Source organism: Bombina bombina, chromosome 4, assembly GCF_027579735.1.
Source record: "Bombina bombina isolate aBomBom1 chromosome 4, aBomBom1.pri, whole genome shotgun sequence".
NCBI lineage: Eukaryota > Metazoa > Chordata > Amphibia > Anura > Bombinatoridae > Bombina > Bombina bombina.
The window spans coordinates 244,077,489-244,089,744 of NC_069502.1; the positions used below are offsets into that span (position 1 = coordinate 244,077,489).

The following is a 12,256-nucleotide window of genomic DNA, read 5'->3' on the forward strand; positions in this document are numbered from 1 at the left end:
AGTATGTTGAAAGCTGATTTCATTTCTGATGGAGTTGATTTTGTTATTGAAGTGGCTGGCACAGTCTTGAGCTGACAGAGAAGTTGTATTAGGAGGTGGTGGTGGGCGGAGAAGAGTATTGAAAGTGGAGAACAGACATTTTGGTTTTGAAGAAAGAGTAGAGATAAGAGTAGATAAGTAATGTTGCTTATAGAGAATAAGGGCAGAATAGTAGGAATTCAAGATGAATTTGTAATGAACAAAATCAGCTGAACTCTGAGATTTTCTCCAGTGCCACTAAACAGTATGGTAACATCTGCCTAGGTACCGTGTCAGAGGAGTATGCCTGGGCTGACGATGAGTGTGTGATTTCTGAGCTATGGTAAGAGGGGCCAGATTGTCAAGGGCGGATGTAAGGGTGGCATTATAGTGGCAGATAGATTGGACAGGAAAAGAAGACGGATGAGAGGAGAGGTTTGAATTAGCAAGCTGTTAGAAAATAGAAGTTGGAAAGTTATTTAAAATTGTATGTTATATCTGAATCATAAATTTGGGGTATTGTGTCCTTTAGAATCTGATTGTTATATACAGGGTGCATTAGGCTGACAAGCAGGCAAGAAAATCAGCACTCTTGTATTTCTAGGCATTGGGCATGAGTGCTTAATACCAGTCTCTGCATAATACAAGATAAAATAGGAGGGGTAGGGGGGGGAGGGGGACGGTGCGGGAGAGGGGATTGAAAAGAAAGAGAAAAATTATTATTATTATTATTATTTTTGTTGTTGTTGTTGTTGTTGTTGTTTTCCCCTGGATGAATGTGGGTTATGGTGGGAGGTTGGGGCTGGGGATAAAGATAGAAAACAACTCCAACATCCTGTACAAAATTTGATGCTGGGTTATGTCATTATTGTTTTGTTTGATCATTTTATACAAGAGATACTTTATTGAACTTGCCGTTCTTTTTTTGTTTTGTTCACCAGACCCTGCGTGGTATATTAAGGTGGAATGTACTGGAGTGTTGGTAATGTAAATAAAGATTTAAAAAAAAAAAAAAAGATAAAATAGCACAACTGAAAAAAATCCAGAAATACCCAAACACATAATCCAGCAATTTATTATCACTTTAAAAATGACTATGCTTTAAATCACTTTTGAAAAGAAAAATCACTTAGGCCAATGAACATCATATTATTAATGAAAGTTTATAATAAAATGAAAGTTTATATATAAAACTTTTAAACTGCAACCAGTACTCAACCACTAAATCACGTAGAGACTTTTTTTTTGTCACATAAAGTTACACTTGTAAAAGATGTATTGAAAGAGAAGCTTTCACCTATTTGGATATATAACACTTCATTTAACTTTAGAGAAATGTATCATGCTCTTTTCATGTTTTTTTTTAACTCATTCATTCAGCGAGATTTTGTTTTCCTCAGAAAACTCACACTGTGGAAATGAAACAAAATTTCCACATAAAGAACATTTTTTTTATCTATATACCCACTCTTTTGTATGTTTTAAAAGGTTTGCTCTTTTATGCAAGGTAAAAGTATGTTTTTACATTATCAATCATTTTAAAATTTTCACTGGCTCTTGACGGACTGAAATCTTTATTCAGCTTTGAAGCCTATGACTTTATAGATAAAACAGTAGGTAATATAATTTAAATGACAGCTTTTACAGCAGTATCAAGTATGTATTATCAGAATAATATTACTGTTCTCCTGTTAAAACGCACTTTTCACACAGTGGGGCTGTTTTATTAAAGTGCAGATGGACATGATACGATGTAGCGTATCATGTCCGCCGCACATCGATAAATGGCGACAGCATGCGCTGTCAGCATTTATCATTGCTCAAGCAGTTCTTGTAAACTGCTTGTGCAATGCTGCCCCATGCAGATTCATGGCCAATTGGCCGCTAGCAGGGGCTGTCAATCAGACCGCTGCTTCATAACTATTGTTTCAGGCAAGCATGAAGGCTTGTGCAATGCTGCCCCATGCAGATTCATGGCCAATTGGCCGCTAGCAGGGGCTGTCAATCAGACCGCTGCTTCATAACTATTGTTTCAGGCGAGCATGAAGGCTTGTGCGGAAACAGGGGTATCAAGCTGCATTCAGAGGTGAGGTAGCTCAGTTGGTAAAATACCCTGATTACTAAAGCCTGTTCAAAGATCCAAAGATCACATGTTCAAATCCCGGCCGACTCAGCCCTTCATACTTCCGAGGTCGATAAAATGAGTACCATTAAATTGGGTAATAATAACAACTATTACTATTCAGCTGCCGATTTGGTTAATTCCGAGAGCGAGCGCTGAAAAGGCGCTATATAAATACTAGTTATTATTATAATTTGGCCCCAATAATTGATTTTTTATTAATAAGCTTGTTCATGATATTCAAATAGTTTTATTTTTCTGCTGGTTTTGTGCCCGATTAGTTGTATCTATTTACTTGTTCCAACATTTCCTTTCTAGTCTCTATCATTAAATTATCTGACAAACATAGGTTTGCATTGTTGGATACAGCAATAAATGCTTCAAACTGTAAGTCAAATATTGTTCATGAATGACATTTTCTGAAATTTGTTTAATTAGATCTTCTGCTGTGTCCTTAATTCTTTCTGTTATTGTGTCATGGAATATACTGGATGGTTTTAATTTTGTTTACATGATTTTAGCAATTCTCATAGCAGCAGGAATGACAAGATTCCAAGCAGTGATTTTTGTTTTTTCTTTTTGTCATATGTAAAACTTTAGATCTTGTTCAGGAATTGTATACAATAATTGTATAAGTACTATATAACTTTAATACTTGTTCACATAGAACAAGCTGTCCATTATTTATGATGTCTTAATGCAAGGCTTTAAAGGGACAATGAAGTCACAATTAAACTTTCATTATTCAGATAGCATACAATTTTTTTTTTAAATTTCCAAATGACTTCCATTAACCAAATGTACACAATTTTTTTTAATTACAATTTCTTAGGCATCTGCTCCTACTGAGCATGTGTAAAAATGTACAATATATACTTTATGTGTTTTGTGATTGGATTGGATGGCTGTCACAGTGGTTCATGCATAATATTACATTTGTATTTCTAAAAGACAAACTGGTCAAATTACTTGGCAGGCTATTTTTTTTTTTTAATATCATGTTAGGGTTTTAAGATCCTGCAGGACTTCTGCCTAGTATTTGGGATTATTTAAAAAAAATGGATTTCATGCTTTAAATATGAGTGATATGTTATTGAAAATATGTTTAAATCTTTAAGGGGTTAAAGGCCTACAGCTCGTTACCAGCAGAGAGGGAACCATTAATATAAATACCATAACTTATAATAACATAACTATTTAACTATTATATAATGACACACTTATCTTTGTGGGTAATTTTTCAACCGTCACAGTTTAAAATTGTTTATTAAAACAGTAAACATAACTTAGGAGCTGACAAGGCTAGGCTGGCGGCAAGCAAGAGCTTGCTAACCCAGCGCTACTGGAGGTCAGTGGCCTCAAAAACAGAGACTGCAGAAGAGGGGAGGGTCCCCTCTGCCCTGGGAGATGCTACTGAGGGATGCGAGCTGATGGACCCACCCACAAGGGGAAGGAGGGGCACCCCATGTGCACCCGAGGCTATCCACCCCTCCCACTTTTAGATTGGCCATCACTCCCCCCGTTCACCCTCTCCCCACACAACAGGGCCGCAACCTCCCGCAGTCAGGGTGCAAAGGTTCTCCCCCTATGAGGGTAACTGCTACCCCGGCCGCTCGAACCGAGGAAACAGAATAGGGAGAATCATAAATTACTGCTATGGACTTACTAAGCTTAGATTGACTAATCATAACTATGCCATAGTTGCCTATCGGATATAGTTTGCGGGCCGCCATAAGTAGGGAAGGGAGGGAGGGGAAACATCTCTGCTTCAGGATACCAGGAGAAGAGGGAAAGGGAACTGAAAGCTGCACATTTTAAGGTCAGGAAGGGGCTCCTCCCAAAACTTGCAACAATGTTGCACTAGCTTCACTACCCAGCCCTCTACTCCTATCTCACTTCCTACAGCCTTAACCCTTAGGTTGCTACAGTCCCATGCTGGTCCTTACACTGCCTTAAGGGGTTAAAGGCCTACAGCTCGTTACCAGCAGAGAGGGAACCATTAACATAAATACCATAACTTATAATAACTTATAACTATTTAACTATTAAATAACGACACAACACTTATCTTTGTTGGTAAATATTCAACCGTCACAGGTTAAAATTGTTTATTAAAACAGTAAACATAACTTAGGAGCCGACAAGGCTAGGCTGGCGGCAAGCAAGAGCTGGCTAACCCAGCGCTACTGGAGGTCAGTGGCCCCAAAAATGGAGACTGCAGCAGAGGGGAGGGTCCCCTCTGCCCTGGGAGATGCTACTGAGGGATGCAAGCTGATGGACCCACCCACAAGGGGAAGGAGGGGCACCCAATGTGCACCTGAGGCTATCCGCCCCTCCCACTTTTAGATTGGCCATCACTCCCCCTGTTTACCCTCTCCCCACGCAACAGGGCCGCGACCTCCCGCCACAAGATAACATCTCAGATGGTATACTTGCCGCCACAACTAACACCACCACCTGACTTACAGGAAGGGAATAAGAGATCTTTGAATATTGCTAATAAATATATCCAAGGCTGTATCCTCTAAATGTACCCTAACCTTCCAATAATTCTCAGTCTTGTCGGCCGTTAAGGCCTCGTGTCTGACCATGAAACCTCCCTGCTCTGTGACGGTCCTGCCAATGGTTGAGTTAATTTTTTTCCTAACCCTGTAAGTTGCACTATGGGAGGACATATGTCTCCATTCCAGTCTCGGGATAATATTAGACCAACCCAAGATGACATTGCGGATACGGGTTCTTATCCAAGCTATGTCTTCCTGCATGATCTTAATAAACTGCTGAACTGGAAGGGCACCTAAATCATTCCCCCCTAAGTGCAGGATGATAATATGGGGTTTCCCCTATCGAACCAGGGCCTCGGACAGAAGGGAGGGGAGTCTAGGCCAGCACATACCCCTTTCACCCAACCACCTAACTGACGCTTTGGCAGGGGAAAACCCAAAGCTCTGACCACCGGAGCGGGACAAGCACCAGATCGACGCCCAGTGCATGTAGGAGTGCCCCACAAGATCCAAATTCTTGGGATACTCCTGAAAAAACAAAGAAAGTTAGTAACTGTGACTAAACCAAAAAGGAAAATTTAAACAAGTGGCTGAACATAAGACCTGTATTTGTTGGAGGGCCACCTGCCTAAGCGCTTAATGGAATCTACGGAATACCCCGATATCGCTGCATTGGTCGCTGCACCTATCCTAAAGGAATGCAGAGCTATTTTGGAAGCATCAAAACCCGCCATGGTAGCAGCATGACAGGGCAGCAATTACCAGGCATTTTGGAAATGGTCAACCATATCCCCTTGCCTTGCTGGTCCGTTTTTGAACAAGGGAGGAAAAGCAAAATAGAGTCGGGGAGGCTTTAATATGTTGGAGTTGAACGCCCTTGCTATTGCACTGTCTTGATGGGGAAACCAGTTCACCTATGTGAAGGGCAGCTGAGTATGCCAATACAAAAGCTGACCAGAATAGACAGAGCTCGTATGGAGAGGAGCACACTGCTTCCAAGACCGAGACCAGCTTCTCCAGGCATTCCTGGGTAATTGGCTCGCGGGTATCCTTTTGTTGTGGCTGTGAATGGCCCCAACCTTTAACTACTTGTCGCACAAATAATGAATTAGTGGGATCAGGTAGCTCAAGTGTCCGATAGAAAAAGGCAAGAACAGCTAGGCGAGCCTGAACGGCACACAGGCGTGCCCCAGCCGAACATAAACTCACCAGCCAATTACACAAAGTAACTTGAGAAGCTGCAGCTGCCTCCACCTTCTGTTCATGGCAAAAAGGACTCCCATTCCCTCCACAACCTGACATAAGAGCACCAGGTGGATGAGGCTAATGATGCCTGGACTAATGGGAGCAGGGATATCCAGGATGTAGAAGCTGTCAAAGGAAACCAGGACATGGTAAGCCTAGTTTAGCAGTGCAAGGGGCAAGACGCCAAAATGTCGCCCAATCAAATCTGGAAAGAGCGTCAGCAATTACATTGTTCACCCCAGGGACATGTTGCGCCTGAAACTGAATGTTAAGTTCCATACAGCGTAACACCAAATGTCGTAACAAGCAGACCACAGCGGCTGATGTGGCGGACAGTCTATTAATCGCATGCACGACACTCAGGTTATCTGTCCAGAAGATAACACTTCTTTTTGAAAACTGTTTACCCCAGAGCTCAATAGCCAGGACTATGGGGAACAATTCCAGGAGCGTGAGATTGCGGGTTAACCCTCGTGCCCTCCAATCACCAGGCCAAGGGCCCACGCTCCACCCTTCCTGAAAGTACGCCCCGTATCTGCCGGACCCTGACGCATCTGTAAACAGGTGCTGGAGCTGACCCGAGATTGGCTTGGAGCGCCACAAACAAATGCCATTAAAGTGCTGCAAGAAAGACTCCCATACCTTAAGGTCAGCAGTCATTCGTCCCGAAATGTATATTTTTTCCGACGGATTGCTTTTGCCACATAGTTTACTTTCTAGCCTGTGATTGAATACCCTCCCCATGGGGATAACCCTACAGGCAAAGTTCAAAAGGCCAAGAAGGGACTGTAATTGTTTTAGCGTAAAGTACTTAGAGGAAACAGCCATTTTAACTGCCTCCAACATACTCTGCCCTTTTTCCAAGGGTAATCTGCAAATCATTTTTCAGTGTCAATTTCTATGCCCAAGAATGTTAAAGTGGTAACGGGACCCTGAGATTTTTCCTCAGCAAGAGGGACCCCAAAAAAGGACATGAGTTCTCACATTATGTTCATTGCCTCTAAGCAATCATCTGAACCCTTCTGACCCATGATCAAGAAGTCATCCAGGTAGTGAGCTATGCAATCCCTGCCTACCTTACGAGCCATGGCCCAGTGCAAACACGTGCTGAACTTTTCGATTAAAGCACAAGAAATGGCACAGCCCATAGGCATGCAGCGATCCACATAGAAACCACCTTGGAACTTACAACCCATAAGTGGAAAGGCAGAAGGATGTAGGGGCAATAACCAAAACGCAGCTTCTATATCTAATTTCGCCAACAAAGCACCCTTCCCAACTCCCTGGACTAGCTCCAACGTGCTGTCAAAAGATTGATAGCGCACCAAGCTAACCTCTGGATTGATAGCATTGTTCACTGAGCTCCCCTTGAGGTAGGAAAGGTGATGTATTAAATGGAATTTGCCTGGCTCTTTTTTTGGGACTACCCCTAATGGTGAGCTCACCATGTCACAAAATGGCAGGGAAGGGTCCTATCATGCGACCTAGGTGTAATTCCTTATCTAGCTTTTGCTGCACTATGTGAGGGTACTCATATACTGAGCACAGGTTCCGATGCTTGACCGAACCTCTAACAACCGCATTGACTGGGATAAGAATCCCGTTGATAAACCCATCCTGTAATAAATTTGCAGTTTCGTGATTGGGGAAGTAACGCAGCCGAAATTCAAGTGCATGTGCCCTCACTGGGGAGGGAGCTCTTTTGAACAGCAAGGCCTCTAGTCTGGGTTCTAGTAGTTGTATTTTCCTTTTTCCTGCAATTGCATCCTGGGTGCGATCCACCACAGAATTTGCAATTATGCCTGAAACCACATAAGCCTCCCTTCTCACACTCACTTATTGTCCTGGAAAGCCCAGCAAGATCCCCCCCTGCGTTTTCCCTTTTGGTTCAGAAAGGGCTGTGAAGATCTGAACTCTGAGTCGTAATCCCTCCAGGCCCCCTCACTGTATTTTCTCTGTATCCAGTGAATTGAATTGGTGTATTTTAAAATGGCATGGTTTTGATTTGGATACCTCTCTAGATAACAAGAAGTAAACACCCTAAAACAGATGAGCCATTCCTCAAAAGTTTCTGGACGTTTAAATCTCTTAGGGCCAGTGCCATCCGAGCTTTTCTCCTTTTGCCTGTAAGCTTCAGGAGATAACTCAAAAAAATTGACATATTTCCATTGCTGTATTTTTTTAATAACCTTGGGCTTCAAATGGGCATGCAGTGAAAGTATGTACGAAGGGATAGTATCCCCATGCAAGGCTACTTTTCACTCGGGGATAATGCTAAAAGGAGTACCCTGAACCTGATTACCCTGGGAAGCTGACTGGGTGGCTACAGGGGTTATCATGGTTTGCGTGACTGCCGGAGGTGTTGCAACTGTTGCTGTGTTAGGTTGCTTTGCAGTGAGGTGTTTGGCTGGGCGGACGTATCCTGAGCTGTGGCCATGTCTGCAGATTGGTATTGCGGCTGTATTACCCCCTGTAAAAGAGAAAATTACTTGCAAGCATTGCAAACTTGGGAAATGGCAGGAGCTGCTAAAGTGTCATTTTGTGAAACTTGAGTATGCATATGTTGTGTTTCTTCCCCATTACTCCTGACTGAGGATCTAATGTAATGTGACTGAACAGTATTACCCCCACACACTCCTTGATCATGGGCAAAAGATATATGAGATGAGATGATGGATTCATGAAGTCATTAACATTCATGCATGTAGCTGCAGCATTCTGAAGACCACTCACACTGCCAGCATTTGCTCGCCCATCCATCCTAATATTATCTGCCTGCGGTTGTGAAGTAGTAACCCCTGTATCATGAAAACGCACCTGCTGTGAAGCTACAGCCATCCTAATATTATCTGCCTGTGTTTGTGAAACATTAACACGTGTATCGTGAAAACGTTCATGCTGTGTAGCGTTTGCATTGGCATTATGATCTGCCGTATTAATTATAGCCCCAGGTCCCTGAGTTGCTAAATTACGCTGTGTAGCGTTTGCATTGGCATTCTGATCTGGCGTATTATTTATAGCCCCAGTTCCCTGAGTTGCTAAATTACGCTGTTTTGCTTTTCCTTTAAAATTGCACTTATTCCTGGTGGTCTGCGGTGCCCGTGCTGCGTCACGCCCTCTCCCCCAAGTCTTAGTGCTATTGTGACCCCTTCTATTCAAAATTCCCCTCGTTGGCTTAGCCCTTATCATCCCATAGCCTTGATGCGTTGTAAGCCCTAACTGCACGGGTCCCGCCAGCCCCAAAGCCCTCTCTTGATGCTCACCTTCGTGCCGAGGAGTGATGGGCCGTTGTGCTGGGGACCGTGCAGCGACTGACTTCCGGTGATGTCACCAGAAGGGGCGGGGCGCGTGACGTCCACTTCTGGAGGATCGCGAGGACCAACCGGAATGGCGGAGGACATCGCCAAAGATGACATCGCAGCTGCTATGAAGGCCAGGAATGCAGAGGCCGCCGATGCTGCTGCCGGAGGGACAGAAGCAAACAAGGACTCCACCGAAGCTGCAGGTAAGATGGGGGCTGCAGGGGGAGGCTGATAGTAATTCAGTGTTGCAGGCCCTGAACCACCAATGATGCACGTGGACACCATATTTGCCTGATACGTGCCAGGCCTTGAGACAGTAATGGCCGATGGAGCAGGGGAGTGGGTAGCCAAGTAGATAGTTGTGACAGGAGGCCCTGAACCACCAATAATAACCGATTGGGCTGCATTAACATGAGGTTACTGGGCCCTGAACTGCCAATGATCGCAGCAGTAGGCCCCAAATTAGTCATACTAGTTACATGGGATATACTAGGCCCTGAATCACTAATGTGCGCAGCATTAGGCCCCAAATTTGGCAAAACATTAGCGTGTTGTGTACTGGGCCCTGAGCCACCAATGATTGACGCATTGCTAGTAGTGGGATAAACATTAGGCCCCAAATTAGGCTTGGGGGCATCCGGCACGGTAGCTGTAGGCCCCAATATTGCACGTTGTGTGTGACCTAATTGCTGATATTCTGGGGATTCAGGGATAGTAGTTAGTGTACTTTGCATATTCAGATTAGAATCTGCTTTCCCTGTATGCCTAACAATGTGCTGACTGGGAGGGATCACATCCCCTATGCTATCAATGTTTTTCAAGGTACTTATCTGCTTTCTCCTTGTAGGTGATTGAGACTGTAGCTCTTGGAAACGGGCTAGAGGCAGGATGGATCGTCTGGAACAATGCATGCTGACTTGGATGAAGGCCTAGCAGTCTGAAGAAAAGAACAGAAACGTCTCTGCTTCAGGATACCAGGAGAATTGGGAAAGGGAACTGAAAGCTGCACATTTTAAGGTCAGGAAGGGGCTCCTCCCAAAACTTGCAACAATGTTGCACTAGCTTCAGTACCCGGCCCTCTACTCCTATCTCACTCCCCACAGCCTTAACCCTTAGGTTGCTACAGTCCCATGCTGGTCCTTACACTGCCTACCTGCTCAGATCTATTTTTTTTTTTTTTTTAAGAAGAAGAAGCAGGTGTGTAACCAATCCCATAACTACAAACAGAGAACACCCACAACTTTGCAGACATCTGGCACATGCATGGCACCAATGTAAATAATGGGTCACAATGTGATTAATTTTTTAAAAATAGATGACAGTGTTTTTTCTTTTATTGGAGGTGCATTTATCAAGCCATTTTTGAGAAGCAATCTTACTGTAATTTGACTGATTTCTTTATACATTTGTGTGCTTTTAGTTTGGTTTTTTCTTTACACCAAACAGTTGTTTGCAGTTATTGTTGTAAGTCTTTCTTCCTTGGATGTTATAGGCCAAAGGGGGATAAGTAGGTTTTAAATATTGGTCATTATAGATTGGTTGTTACAGTTTTTAAAACATGTTATGCTTTTGAGAATGATGGCTGTTACCACTGAAAAACATTGAGCTGAACTGAATGCTGAGCTGAAACAGACTTTTACATTCAGCAAACACTATTCTAATTATCTGCTCCTGTGAGTATTCTCCATTTAGCGAGCTATTTAGTTGTAAATTGATTACATGTTGCTTGGCATTTTTCTTCTTTTTATACCGCCAGTAGAATTGAACCAACAGGACTTAAAGAATTAAGCTATAAATTGGATATTGATAACTATTGTGTTTTATTGATCCACCCATCCAGTGGTACTTCTCCAGTTTCTGACAGGATCCAGGGATGATCAAATAAGTCCCCTTGTTTTGAGCTAAGGAGTTTACAGAAGCAGGACTGGAGGGTGTAGAGGTAGCTGCAATGTCCCAATAAGATATTTGTTTTATTTCATACTATTCTGCATTCATCAGACTGCTTATATTTCACCATTTTACACTATTGTGTTAATAATGATTTCATCTTGTTCACAAAGTGTCAGAATTATCAAATGGCGGGCGGACATGATTCACTGTTGCGAATCATGTCCGCCCGACATCGCTAAATGCAGACAGCATACGTTGTCTGCATTTAAAATTGCACAAGCAGCTCTGGTGAACTGCTTGTGCAATGCCGCCCCCTGCAGATTCGCGGCCAATAGCCTGCTAGCACGGGGTGTCAATCAACTCAATCGTACCCGATCAGGTTGATTGCTGCCCGCCGCCTCAGAGGCGGGGGAAAAGTTAAGGAGCAGCAGTCTTAAGTCTGCTGCTTCTTAATGCTGATTCCGGAGAGCCTGCAGGCTTGCGCAGAAATAGGGTGATTAGGGGCCATTCAGCCCTTGTTAAATTGGTCCCCTAGTGTCATGTTTTCGCTCTGCACCTTTAAGCCTCACAACTTACTCTGACCTCTTTCCAGCAATAAAAGTCAGCCTAACCTGCTACCAGGGGCTTGGTTAACGTCACGTTTCCACAGTAATTGGAGTTAATTTTCTCTGATGCTTGTATCATTTCTTTCCAGCTCTGGCCTTTTTGGAGTTCTGCTTATAGACCTGTCTCATTTGGTATCTCTCTGTGACCTTCGCACTGACACCTTCCCATTATCACATTTACCTGCAATTGTCTCCTAACTTTAAAGGGACACTAAACCCACCATTGTTCTTTCATGATTCAGATAGAGAATACAATTTTAAACAGCATTCCAATTTACTTCTATTATGTAATTTGCTTCAATCTTTGGATATCCTTTGCTGAAGAAATAGCAATGCACATGGGTGAGCCAATCACACGAGGCATCTATGTGCAGGCACCAAGCAGCAGCTGCTAAGCGTATGTGGATATGTTTTTCAGCAAAGGATATCAAGAGAATGAAGCAAAATAGATAATAGAAATAAATTAGAAAGTTGTTTAAAATTAAAATCATGAAATAAAACATTTGGGTTTCGTGTCCTTTTAAGGTTTGTGTCAGTAACTATTGTGTTTCCTGATTCTTTGTGCTTATG

At 43.1% G+C, this 12,256-nt stretch overlaps 1 protein-coding gene across 1 annotated transcript in view; it reads left to right on the plus strand.

Moving 5' to 3' along the window:
* Nucleotides 1-9,276: 9,276 nt before the first annotated feature.
* Nucleotides 9,277-12,256, plus strand: part of LOC128657235 (parapinopsin-like) — a 707,525-nt gene continuing 704,545 nt past the window's right edge. The window contains exon 1 of the mRNA XM_053711500.1: nucleotides 9,277-9,394. Coding sequence (XP_053567475.1) covers nucleotides 9,277-9,394 — 118 coding nt within the window. The remainder of the gene's footprint in view (nucleotides 9,395-12,256) is intronic.